The 11,223-nt window shown below is 50.0% G+C and overlaps 2 protein-coding genes across 12 annotated transcripts in view; one reads left to right on the plus strand and one right to left on the minus strand.

Annotated features, from left to right (window-relative positions):
* Positions 1-1,353, plus strand: part of DRC4 (dynein regulatory complex subunit 4) — a 51,252-nt gene extending 49,899 nt beyond the window's left edge. Inside the window, exon 11 of the mRNA XM_073226815.1 lies at positions 10-1,353. Within this exon, the coding sequence (XP_073082916.1) occupies positions 10-147 (138 nt within the window). The 3' untranslated portion in view covers positions 148-1,353. The remainder of the gene's footprint in view (positions 1-9) is intronic.
* Positions 159-3,788, minus strand: LOC108398340 (5-hydroxyisourate hydrolase-like). 11 transcript variants are annotated; one of them, XM_017662262.3, is made up of 4 exons: positions 3,633-3,788; positions 2,399-2,538; positions 900-1,035; positions 159-458 (listed from the first exon to the last, which is right to left on the minus strand). In XM_017662262.3, exons 1-4 carry the CDS (start codon positions 3,675-3,677, stop codon positions 369-371), a joined length of 411 nt encoding a protein of 136 aa, XP_017517751.1. In that variant the 5' UTR covers positions 3,678-3,788; the 3' UTR covers positions 159-368. The 11 variants fall into 11 exon arrangements, with proteins under 11 accessions (XP_017517751.1, XP_017517753.1, XP_036849835.1 ...); XM_017662264.3 differs by having other exon boundaries at positions 2,399-2,531; positions 3,633-3,761; XM_036993940.2 differs by lacking the exon at positions 3,633-3,788 and adding an exon at positions 3,282-3,406.
* Between the last annotated feature and the right edge of the window lie 7,435 nt (positions 3,789-11,223).

Raw genomic sequence — 11,223 nt, forward strand, 5'->3', positions numbered from 1 at the left:
TGTGTTCAGGTGCATGGCTCTGGAGACGCATCCCAGGCCCACAACCCTGGCCACTTTCTTCCATGCTATCTATCCATCCTGTGTGCATGCCCACCCTTCTCCTCCCACATCCGGGCAGGGCACCACCAGCCGAGCTCTGCCCAGTGACTGCAGCAGCCTTGCAGAAGCCAGCACCAACTTTATTGACGCCTGAGTCATAGCGACCACTGGGAAATATGGGGCTCAACCGTCACACGCGAAGTTGACCTGATGTACCATGAGGAACACAGAGCCCGGCTGAGGGCTGGGGGTGGCTCAATGGGCCGTGATGATGGGACTGGTGCTCGTGGGCCACTTGGCAGTCAGCCAGAGAGAAGGTGGCTTGGCCGCTAGCTCCCTCTGTAAGTGGTGTAGGACCATGGGCTCAGCAGCAGGGGTACGTGGAATCTGTGGGTCTCGTTTGTGATGGTGAAAACAACCTGAGAAGCAGAGAAGGCATTGGGAAGCAGTGAGGGGCCCGCATGTAGCATATAAGCAACCTGGCCCCAGTGTTCCAAGGGACAATTCAGCAGCCCAGCGTGGGCCAGGGAATGGAACAGAGAGGGGCAGAAGCCCCAAGGGCCATATGGGGCTGATGGTTGAGGACCGGAAAAGGTAAGGATCCCAAAGGGTCCACCTGTACAGGGTCAGGTGCACACCTCTGTCCACAGTGCCTGGGTTACCCTTAGCCCTGCCCCCACAGCCTCACCCAGGGGCAGGGCAGGGACGCATAGGTTGTGGTAAAGTCCCCAGACACCTTTCTTCTGTGAGCTCAAAGCAGGGGAACTCCGCCTGCCACCACCCTGGGAGAAGCAGGAGGGGCGGGCCAGCCTGCCCATTGCAGGGCCTGGTGATTCACAGCCTCCGTCCCTGGCTCTCACCTCCACGTATGGGTAGAAGCTCTCCTGTCCCCTCTTTTTCCAGTAGCCCTCAGTGTCGAAGGACAGCTTGTAGGTGCCTGCCTTCATCTGGCCTGGTGGCAGGAGCCCTGGGCAGCGGCCATCTGAGTTGGTGTAGCTAGGGAGAGTCAGGGAGGGGTGAGGAGCCACCCTGCAGTGGCCTCAGATGCCCCCACAGCCTGACTTGGTCTTGGGTGAGCAGGGGTGGACAAGCCCTGCAGCAGGACAGTTCTAGGGCCTGGAGTTGTGGAGCAGTCCAGGGACAACACTGCTCTGTCTTAGGAAATCACAACACAGAGAGGGAGAAAAGGAAAGAGCCACCCACAGTCTGCCCCATAAGCAATAATCACTTTATAACTGGCATATATTCCTACAGATTTTCTCTGTGCACAAAAATTTGTTTACAAACAAACAGAATGAATGTTATATAACTATTCATCCTGCATTTTTCTTTTAATATATAATGAATGGCTTTCTGGGTCAATAACTGTACTTGGTCTCTCTTCCTCATGGTGGCCTGTCAACAGTATCTGAATATTTGGCAGGTTCTGAGAGCCTGTTGCTTTGCTTAGTTGCTTCCAGGAAAACCTCACGTTCCCACCACCCATAATTTCAAGTGTCTGTCTGTTCAGTGACTCCAAGACAGGCGTTTGCCAGCAGATTATGGTGGCTGGGAATGGATCTGTATGACACCCCCACCACTGGCCTCCATGTGTTCTTTCAAGACCAGAGCTGACCACTAAATGGGACCTGGACCCCCAGCTTTTGTGAGGACTTAACTGGGAGCGGATGAGCTCCATAGCCTCAGGTCCTGAACTGCTGGTGCCCACCCCTCACCCCCACCCCCAGGGGAAGACTGCCTCTTCCAGAGGGCCAGCCAGATGCCACAAAGCCAGCTAGCCTGGGCCCGGGGCAGGGCCAGGGCCTGCTAGGAGCAGAGGGCTGGCCGCCAGGCGCGGCGTCCCCGCTTGCACCTCGTCTCTTGCTGCTTCAGTCTCCCAGTCTGTAAAAGGGGCGGCTGTGGCGCCCGCCTACAGGGTGCAGAGAGGAGGGTTCAGCGCGCTGCCTCGCACGAGGCTCCCTTTCATTGGGGTGGCAGTCTGGGCTTCGGCCATGACGTCCCACCGTGGGCTTTACCCAACCCAGCGCTTCAGGGAATCGGAGACTCTGGCTCCAGCCCCAGCTGCATTGTTGGTGTGGGGCTGGCTGCACCGGCATGTTCTGTGGCCCTGACCTGGCATTTCACCTACACAGCCTGGTGAAATAGGCTCCTACAGTCAGTCAGGGAGTGCATGCCCTAAGGCAGAGGGGAATCAAACTGCCAGGTGGTCAGCAGTCAGCCCAGCTATCAGCCCTCAGCGCCCATACTTGCCAGCCGTCAGATCCTTCACCCTGGCCTGTCACAGGCAGGGACTCAGGAGGGGCCCTGGGCTTGTGGGAGGTGGTCTGGACTCCTGGCCTGCCCCAGACCTCCCTCCTACCTTCTCCTCAGCTCCGTCCACTGCTTGCCATGCTCCTCAAGCCTGGACAGATGGAGGCAGAGGCCCTGGGCCGGGAGCCCGGAGGCAGTGTCCAGCACGTGCGTGGTCAGTGGGCTGCTGAGCGACTCCATCCCTGTGCCCTGGGCCATGAGAGAAGGGCAGGGCTGAGAGGGTGGGCCCAGCCTCTGTGTACCAGCTGCCCTGCGGTGAGGCAGCGACCTTTGAGTTAACAGCCCCAGAGGACAGAGTCCCAAACTGCCCTTGGACCCTGGGGTGGGTGTTGGAATTGCTGAGTCAGCCCCATGAGTCGGTGGTATTAACACTGAATACAATGCTCCCCGACCTCAAAATTGCCGACCAGCTCCCTGCTCCTGCCCATACTAGGGCACCCCTCCCCTCCACCCAGCCACGAAGGGCATCTCCGGAACAGAGGCCTCCCCTCTCAGCACCTTCTTCCAGCCAGTCACTGCTGGCTGTGGGAGGGTCCTCGTTCTCCCCGAAACCCAGCTCTGTCCCCACGCGAACTTTAGCCCCAGGCAGACAAGGGGACAGGATCCCTGCGTCCGGACCTGCCCCTACCTCCGGGGAGCCCAGGTGTCCGTGGAGCGCCCGCAGCCGCGAAGCGGCCCCCGAGCTCATGCCAGGCCGGTCTCGGGACCGCGCGAGGTGGCCAGAGGACCCTCCACGCCCGCCACAACCAGGTTGGGCGCGGTGCGGGGCGCAGGACCCTCCCGGGGCCGGCCCCCGACCGTGGCACCCCCCTGGGCCCAGGGCCCACGTGTCTGACCGGCTGGGGGTGCGTCACGCTCCGGCGCCCACCGGGGGGCCCCAAGAACCCCGTTGTCGTGTGGGGGCCCAGAAGGGGTGGCCGGGCCAGACGGACCTGCTGCGGCGGCGGAGGCTCCTTCCGGGGCCGGAAGTGGAGTGGATGTGCCCTCGGAGGGCGGGGCTGGGGCTGGTGGGGCGGGCGGGCCTCGGAAGGGCGCTTCTCGCGGCGCGGGTCGGCGGCGGCGGCGGGGGGCGGCGCGGAGCCGGTTTGCCGCCGTCTGGCCCAGTCGCCGCGGTTGCAGGGCCGGAAGGTCGGGGGCGCGCGCGAGGGGACTCCCCTTGGGAGTCCCAGAAGTAGCGTATTTTTCTCTTCCCGGGGCAGTCACGATTTGAATGGAAGGAAGCCCGTTGGCTGGGCAGGTCAGGGACTGGTTTCTGACCGCTCCGACAGGCCGCGTCTCCTCACCTGTAAAATAGGGGCAGTGACACTCCCAAGGTGGGATCGTCCCATGGGCTGAGGCGGTTCTTGTCCGCGCCCTGCCCCTCCTCTCAGCGCCTCTGTCCCCCAAGGCAAGGATTCTGGGGGCCCTACAGAGCGCCAGGGTCGGGTCCCGGCTGGGCAGAAATGAGAAAAACAAGAGACGGATCTGAGCGTAACAGGCGCAGATTCTATTACGATTCTCTAACACGCATACAGAACACGTTTTACGTGATATGAGTAGAAACGGCATTCTGTATTTTAGATCTGGAAAGGCGTGCACCACAGATGCTGGCTGACTGATCTAAGCCAGCCACAGGTCTAAGCTCTGCATATGGGACCGTTTTTCTTCTTGCCAAAGAGCGTTTTTTCCTTTGAGAGTGAGCATGGACCATTTGTTAAGAATCAAGCTCCTCCAAGGCACGGAAGGAGACCCAACTACCAAAGGTTGGGAACGTGCTGGTCACGGTACGTAAGTAAGAAATGCCTGAGATTTAAATGCACATGACCTTTGTCAGGGTGTGTGCTTACAGGAGATAACCCCAAAGCTCACACCTGTTTTAGCAGACGCTGTGGGTACCGGAGAGCTGAAACAACCAGACTGTCCCCACTAGGGACAGTTAAATAAATCAGCTCTGCCACACCAGCTCCACAGCCCATTCGAACGCAGGAGGCCCTGTTGTGTATAAGATGAACAGCCCCCTGGGATAGCGACTAGGACATGGCATAAAACTGTGTGTTAAAGGGGGGCATTGACAGCGTCATGCTTTAAATTCGCTTATAGCTTCGACTACATTACAAAGATGAGCTCGCACAGTCCTAACAACATCGTGATGTAGGTATTATTATCCTCATTTTACAGAGGAGAAAACTGAGGCACGCGGAGGCCATGTACTGGACTGTTTTTAGTATGATACTCAGAGGATGACCAGGCTGTCCCGCAGGCTCCTTTCGGGACCTATAGGCAAGTTAGAGTCAGGTGCTCCATCTTCTAGACCTTTATTTACCAGAAAATTGTCGTAATAAATATCCAAGTGGCCCATCTTTGGTTTCAAACAAAGTTATAATAAAGTACAGAAACATTTCAAAAGGATTAGAAGATTCGCAGTATGAGGTGTAAGATGTCAAGGTGTAAGATGTATGCCCACTACAGAGGGCATCCCGTGTCTCCTTGGGCTTTTCTGGTGCAATGCTCCGTGCAGCATGCTAAGCCTTCCTCCCTGTCATTTACTTTCTCCCTTCTGCACAGAAAGTGCTTCAGCTGGGCACATACTGCCCCCTAGGTGACAGGTCCCTGTCTCCCTTAGAGCTGTTTATGACCACGTGACATGTCCTAAAGAACCACAGGAAGCAATGGGTGTGATTTCTGGCCCCGTGCTTGGTGGCAGTTGGCCTCCCTCAGCCCTTTTCTCTGTCCTAAAGGGTGGAATATGGACCCTGGCCACGAGCTTTCTTTGAATCTGTGAATCATGGCAACATCCTAGGGAGGTGAACGGGGAGGAAGGAGCCGAGTGAGCCTTCCTTTGGGTCTTGGTCTGGCTCAGAGTGCCGTGGCCAAGTCTGCTGCACGAGATGCCTCGAGACATACATTTAAAGGGTCTTAACTAACGTGCACAGTGAACGTACCCAGGGCCAGACACTGTAAGAAGTAAATCACATATTATCAACCCAACAGCAAAGGGAAGCTGAGGCTGCGAGGGAGCGGCAAGAACGCCCAGGGCTGCAGAGAATCAAAGGACCACAAACAGGCGTTCGGATGCAGGCTGGCTCCAGTCCTATACTCTTGCCATTTGGGTCTTGTGTACAATCACAGGACCTGCTCATCTCTCCGATCAGCTCTCTCTCACCACTTTCTCTCCCTCCCCCTGTACCATTGAAGTAGGGCAGAGACACGGGACAAGCATCATGATCAATTTTCCAAAAAAGCTGAGATATTAATGACATAATAAAAACAGGTGAGACACCATTTTAAAGTCAAGATTCCATTTTAAAAAGCAGGGAGTTGAGAATTTAGATTTCCAACATAGCCTTTAGTAATCAACCGACAGCCTACCTAGGGCAGGGCAAGCAGGCCTAAGTGATATGTCCCCACTTCTTGAGGGTAACCACTATCTTGGAGAGGAACTGGATCAATAAATTCCCTTTTTAAAGTCTATCTTACAGAATTATCTAGAGGACCTGCTATAGATGAGGACATAGTGTCCTTCACTGGAGAGAGACATCATGAGACCACAAATCAAGCCTACACCCAACAAACCCCCTCCGCCCTTTTCCCCATTCTTGAAAGCCCTAAAAGACAGAATCCCCAGCCTTTCATTGTGCCTCCTCTCTAAGGATGCCTGTACTTTCCTTTCTTGAATTGTGTACTTTTACATGAAGCTATTTCCCTGCTAAAATTATTGCATTTTGTGTCTTGGCTATTTCATTCTATTTCCAAGTCTTCACTCTGTCTCTGCTTTACTCCTGATAATTACGGAGGGGCTGCTGAGAACTCTGATTTGGGCCTGCAAGTTTAGGTCCCCTTGGTGACCTGGATGGAACTGCAGCTGTGCGATCTGCTTTTAGGAGCCTGCCCCTAAATCTCCTTTCTTTAGGGAGTTCTCAGAACATACTCTCACTCCATTTTGTGCTCCATGGATCCCCCAAATCCTGGGGTGGTAGGGGCTAGTTCCCATGCCACAAAGATCCAAGTGGACACAGGACACCAGGTTGACCCTGGCTTTAGGAGTTGGCGAGAGAATCCACCCTATGCCGAGAAGGAGTTCAATGAACTTTCCCTCCTTCCGTCTGCATCTCCTTGTTCTCAGGTGCCTGCAGAGCAGCTGCCGTACGTTACTACTCTCGTTCTAAAGAATTCCTTCCTTACCTATACTCGTCTGACCTGTGTGAGAATTGTTTCTTGTTCAGAGTCAAAAACCTTCCTCTGTCCAGGTTGAGGTTTCTCCTAGTGTTTCACCTGGTGCCCAGGGAGAGAACCCCAGACACGGCTGCCCGGCAACACCATCATCTTTGCTGCAGTGTCCCGGCTTTCTTCCCGACGCAGTGCAGGCACCTCGACAGTGGAGCTCTTCAATAGGCACCTCTTAGCTAACAGTAGCAGTGGAAACCATAATGACATGCATATTCCTCCACTTACTGCTGCGTACTCTGAATTCAGAAGACTGCATCTCATGGAATCATCACTTCAGCGGGACTTGGAAATTGTCCATGACCACAGAGCTAGCCCATGAGTTGTAAAGCCGAGATCTGCACCTAGTTCTATGCACCTGCACCCTCTTAACACTCATGCACAGTACCCAGAATATAGCAGTTGCTCAACAACTGTTTCATGAGTAACTTAAAAAATCTAGTGGCTATCTGAATATAGACAATCTAGAAAACAAGATCGTTGCCCCTCTGGCCAGTGCCCCATCAAGCCATACAGAAAACACAACAGCTGGATTCCTCCTGTCTGTCAAGGGACACTGTGACCTTCAGCCACCCTCTTTCCTGGTCCATGATAGACACACCACAAGGAGGTAGGTCTGCACCCTGGCCAGTGAGGCTGCAGAAACCTGCACTTCTTTGTTCTTGTCCAAGTGGACCTAAAGACAACACTAAAACAGGACCTACCAAGAAGGGTTCCAGTCAGGTTAATCTATAGCTCTCTCTGTAGGGACCCCCCAGAATGAAACCAGAGTCCTCTCGTTGCTATTCCTCAGCTAACTTTTCTAGGATTGGGCCTTTGTTGCGCTCTGTTAAGGCTGTGGGAGGGATAACCCAGTCTGTCTTGTGCCTCCTGAGACTGAGGTGGGCCTAGGGAAATGTCAGCTCCTCTGGTGTCCAGAGAGAGCATCCTGAGAGGAGGATTTGAGACCAGAGTAAAGGCCCCCAGTAAGGCTGCTCTCGTAAGCCTCTGACCTTCTGGAGGGCCTTGGGTTTGCTGCCATCCTGATCTTCCACCACCAAGCCCAGTTTCTGATGTGCATCGGGAGCCCATCACTGGGGCATCTCAAAACCAATGAGAAGAGGATCAGGACACAGGGCAGGCTTTGTGGTCCAGCCTGAGTGGCACCATTCAGGGATGTGTTGCTCTTTTGCTCATCAGAAAACAGTGATTCCCCCGCCATGGCCCCAGGGCCGTCCAAACACCATCCTCTGCAGGGGATGCAGATGCGGGGGGGGTGGGGGGGACGGGACACTGTGACATCATGGGTGAAGGTGCAGTGTTCTCCCTCACTCCATATCAGGGAACCTTCTGTGCCCTGGACACATTGCATATTTAAATCTCTACCAAAACTAAGCCAGGTTCTGGTTCACAAACTCTTTTTGGAAATACCCTTTCTGTCTAATAAGAGGCAGTTGGTTCAGCCAGAGCCCAACCCATGATGTGAGTGAAGGGAAGGAGTTCGAGTTCCTTTATAAAGCAAAAGAGGCCAGTGAGAAGAGAGATTGGGGCTCTACAGTGTTTGTAAAACAAAAGAGTGCCAGTGTGTCTGTGTGAGTGCACGTTTGTGTGTGATGGACAGAAAGTTTTAATTTGCTGTGCTATGTTCCCTCCAGATTATGACACAGGTGGTTTTTATTTTCTAAACTTTAAAACAAACAAACAACTGCATATTATAAGAAAAAGAACAATAAAGTTGTTGCCATTAAATGTGAGAACTTGCAAAAGTCTTAAATTGCATATTTCAAAGTATTACAGGAGTTTTCTCTTGGTAATGTGATTAACAACCTGTTACTTGGAAAAAACCTGTTTTTAAAACACTTTCTACTGTAAGTTTTAAGAAGCTTGATCTGTGAAGACAGCATATCTGGGCAACACCCTTCCCCAAGGGAGACTGGTTCAGGTAATGAGGTCATAGGCCAGATTGATAAGACTGGGACCTGACCTGGGCCAGGCAGGGCAGAGTCCAGGGGTCAAAGAGAAATTTACCAAATTTCAGACAAATGACTGTCATGTGCTCTCGGCCCTCTGTGAGGCTTGCCCAGACCCCAGCTGTGTCGGGTACTCTGCTGTTCTGAGTTCTTGGCTGACTGTCCTGGTGAGTGACCCCCTCACCTGCCAGCTATGGTGCCCAAGCAAGCCAACAGCATCCTTACCTGGCAGCAGACAAGCAGAGCAAAAGCAGGTGAGGCTGACTATAGCTGTGGTCAGAGTTTAGTATGTGATGCAGAAGGCTGGCTATGTGTCCCATCGTTTCAGCTGGTGGCGTGTTTGCCCAAGGACTGTCGACCTGCCCCAATGAGGGCAATCACAGTGTCATGTGGAGGTGCTGGAAGCCAGCAGGTCTTGGACGCCTTCCTAGGTGTTACAGGCACTGGACAGTGGCCTCAGCGAAGGCCTTCTCAGCAGTTTGCCAGGGATGGAGACTTGGAATCCAGTGGATCACCTCTGAGCCTCTTCTCCAAACAAGCATTCTGGCTACCAGCAGCTGACAGTTGGATGGAGAGGTGTATGAACTCCCAGACCCATACCTCATGGATTTGAGTTAAATCTATACATCAGTTTGGGGAGTTGAGCCTTCCTGTCCTGAACATTTGTCTTCCCATATTTAGTTCTTCCTCAATTTCTTTCATTGGTGTTTTATAGTTTTCAGCTTACAGTTCCTGTTCATGTTTTGTTAAATTTATTCCTAAGTATTTCAATATTTTTGGGGCTATTGGAAATGGTATCGCTGGTATATAGATATAAAATTATTTTAAGAGGTTTATCTTGATGTCCTGTGACCTTAACTAACTCAGTTCTAGGAGAAGTTTTTGGTCTACTTCTTTGGTTTTAATCATGTCATCTGCAAATAGAGACAATTTTATTTCTTCTTTTCCAATCTATATGTCTTCTATCTCTTATTCTTGCCTTATTATACTGCCTAGGAAATCTAGTAGAATTCAAATAACAGTGGTGAGAGAGGACATCCTTCCCTTGTTCCTGATCTTCAGGGGAAAGCTTTCAGTGTTTTATCATGAAGTATAAAACAACATTTCAGCTTTTTTTATGTGATCTTTGTGAGGCCCAGGAAGTTTCTTTCCATCTTTTTTGACAGACAATTTTTAAAAAATGTTTAATGGATGACATGGTTTTCAAATGCTAATTATGCATCAGTTGGTATGATTGTGTAGTTGTTTTTTATTAATATAGTGGATTACACTGATTGATGTTTTTCAAATATTGAAGCAGCTAGCCTTTTCAGGAGAAGCTCTACCTGATTGTAGTATATGATTTCATAAATACTTCTGAGCTCAGTTTGCTAAGATTTTGTTTGATCTTTGTATCAATGTTTATGAGAGATATTAACCCATAGTTTTCTTTTCTTATACTGGATTCCTGTCTGGCTTTGGTATCAGGGTAATCTAGTTTTATAAAAATGAGTTGCGAAGGGTACCTTCCTCTTCTCTTTTTCGGAAGAGTTTGTATAGAACTGGTATCATTTCATCTTTAAATGTTTAATAGAGTTTAGGCTGAGCAAAAAATTTCGAGAGGCTTTTAAATATGAATTCATTTCTTTATAATTAAAGCATTCTTCAGGTTATCTATTTTCTCTTTGATGAGTTAGTTTTCTCTCAAGGAATTTGTCCTTTTTACCTGGGTTGTCATATTTATGTGTGTTGAGTCGTTCATAGTATTTCCTTATTATCTTTTTAATATTTAACAGAGTGTGTATTGAGATCTCATTCATTTCTGATACTGATCATTTGGATCCTCTTTGTTAACATTTATGAATTTTACTGATATCAAATAACCAGTTTATTTCATTGATTTTTCTCTATTAGTTTTCTGTTTTCAATTTTGTCAATTTCTGTGCTAATTTTTTTTCCTTCTGTTTGATTTCGGTTTATTTTTACTCCTTTAAAAAAAAAGTTTTTTAAAGATCAGTGATTTGATACCTTTCTTTTTTTCTTAATCTAAGCATGTAATGCTGTAAATTTCTCTAAGTTCTGCTTCAGCTGAATCACACCAATTTTGATATGTTTTAATGTTTAAAATTTTTTTATCATTAGTTTACAATTACATGAAGAACATTATGTTTACTATGCTCCCCGCTTCACCAAGTCTCCCCACTACACCCCATTACAGTCGGTGTCCATCCCCATAGTAAGATGCTGTAGAATCACTACTTGTCTTCACTGTGTTGCGCAGCCCTCCCCGTGCCCCCCCTACATTATACATGCTAATCGTAATGCCCCCTTTCTTTTTCCCCACCCTTATCCCTCCCTTCCCACCCATCCTCCTCAGTCCCTTTCCCTTTGGTAACCGTTAGTCCATTCTTGGGTTCTGTGATTCTGCTGCTGTTTTGTTCCTTCAGTTTTTCTTTGTTCTTATACTCCACAGATGAGTGAAATCATTTGATACTTGTCTCTCTCCGCCTGGCTTATTTCACTGAGCATAATATCCTGTAGCTCCATCCATGTTGTTGCAAATGGTAGGATTTGTTTTCTTCTTAATAATATTCCATTGTGTAAATGTACCACATCTTCTTTATCCATTCATCTGCTGATGGACATTTAGTGATATGGTTTAATTTTTATTCAGTTCAAAATATTTTTTAACTTCTTGGCCATTTGTTATTTAGAAGTATGTTATTTACAAACATTTGGAGGT

This window comes from Manis javanica, chromosome 17 (genome assembly GCF_040802235.1).
Source record: "Manis javanica isolate MJ-LG chromosome 17, MJ_LKY, whole genome shotgun sequence".
NCBI lineage: Eukaryota > Metazoa > Chordata > Mammalia > Pholidota > Manidae > Manis > Manis javanica.

Bases quoted from the DNA above. Each gene is read 5' to 3' on its own strand.
- LOC108398340 (XM_017662261.3), bottom strand. From the start codon at position 3,037: ATGAGCTCGGGGGCCGCTTCGCGGCTGCGGGCGCTCCACGGACACCTG. The intron at 2,539-2,977 runs GTAGGGGCAGGT...CTCATGGCCCAG, and splicing joins GACACCTGGGCTCCCCGGAG to GGCACAGGGATGGAGTCGCT. The intron at 1,036-2,398 runs GTAGGAGGGAGG...GACTCTCCCTAG, and splicing joins TGGACGGAGCTGAGGAGAAG to CTACACCAACTCAGATGGCC.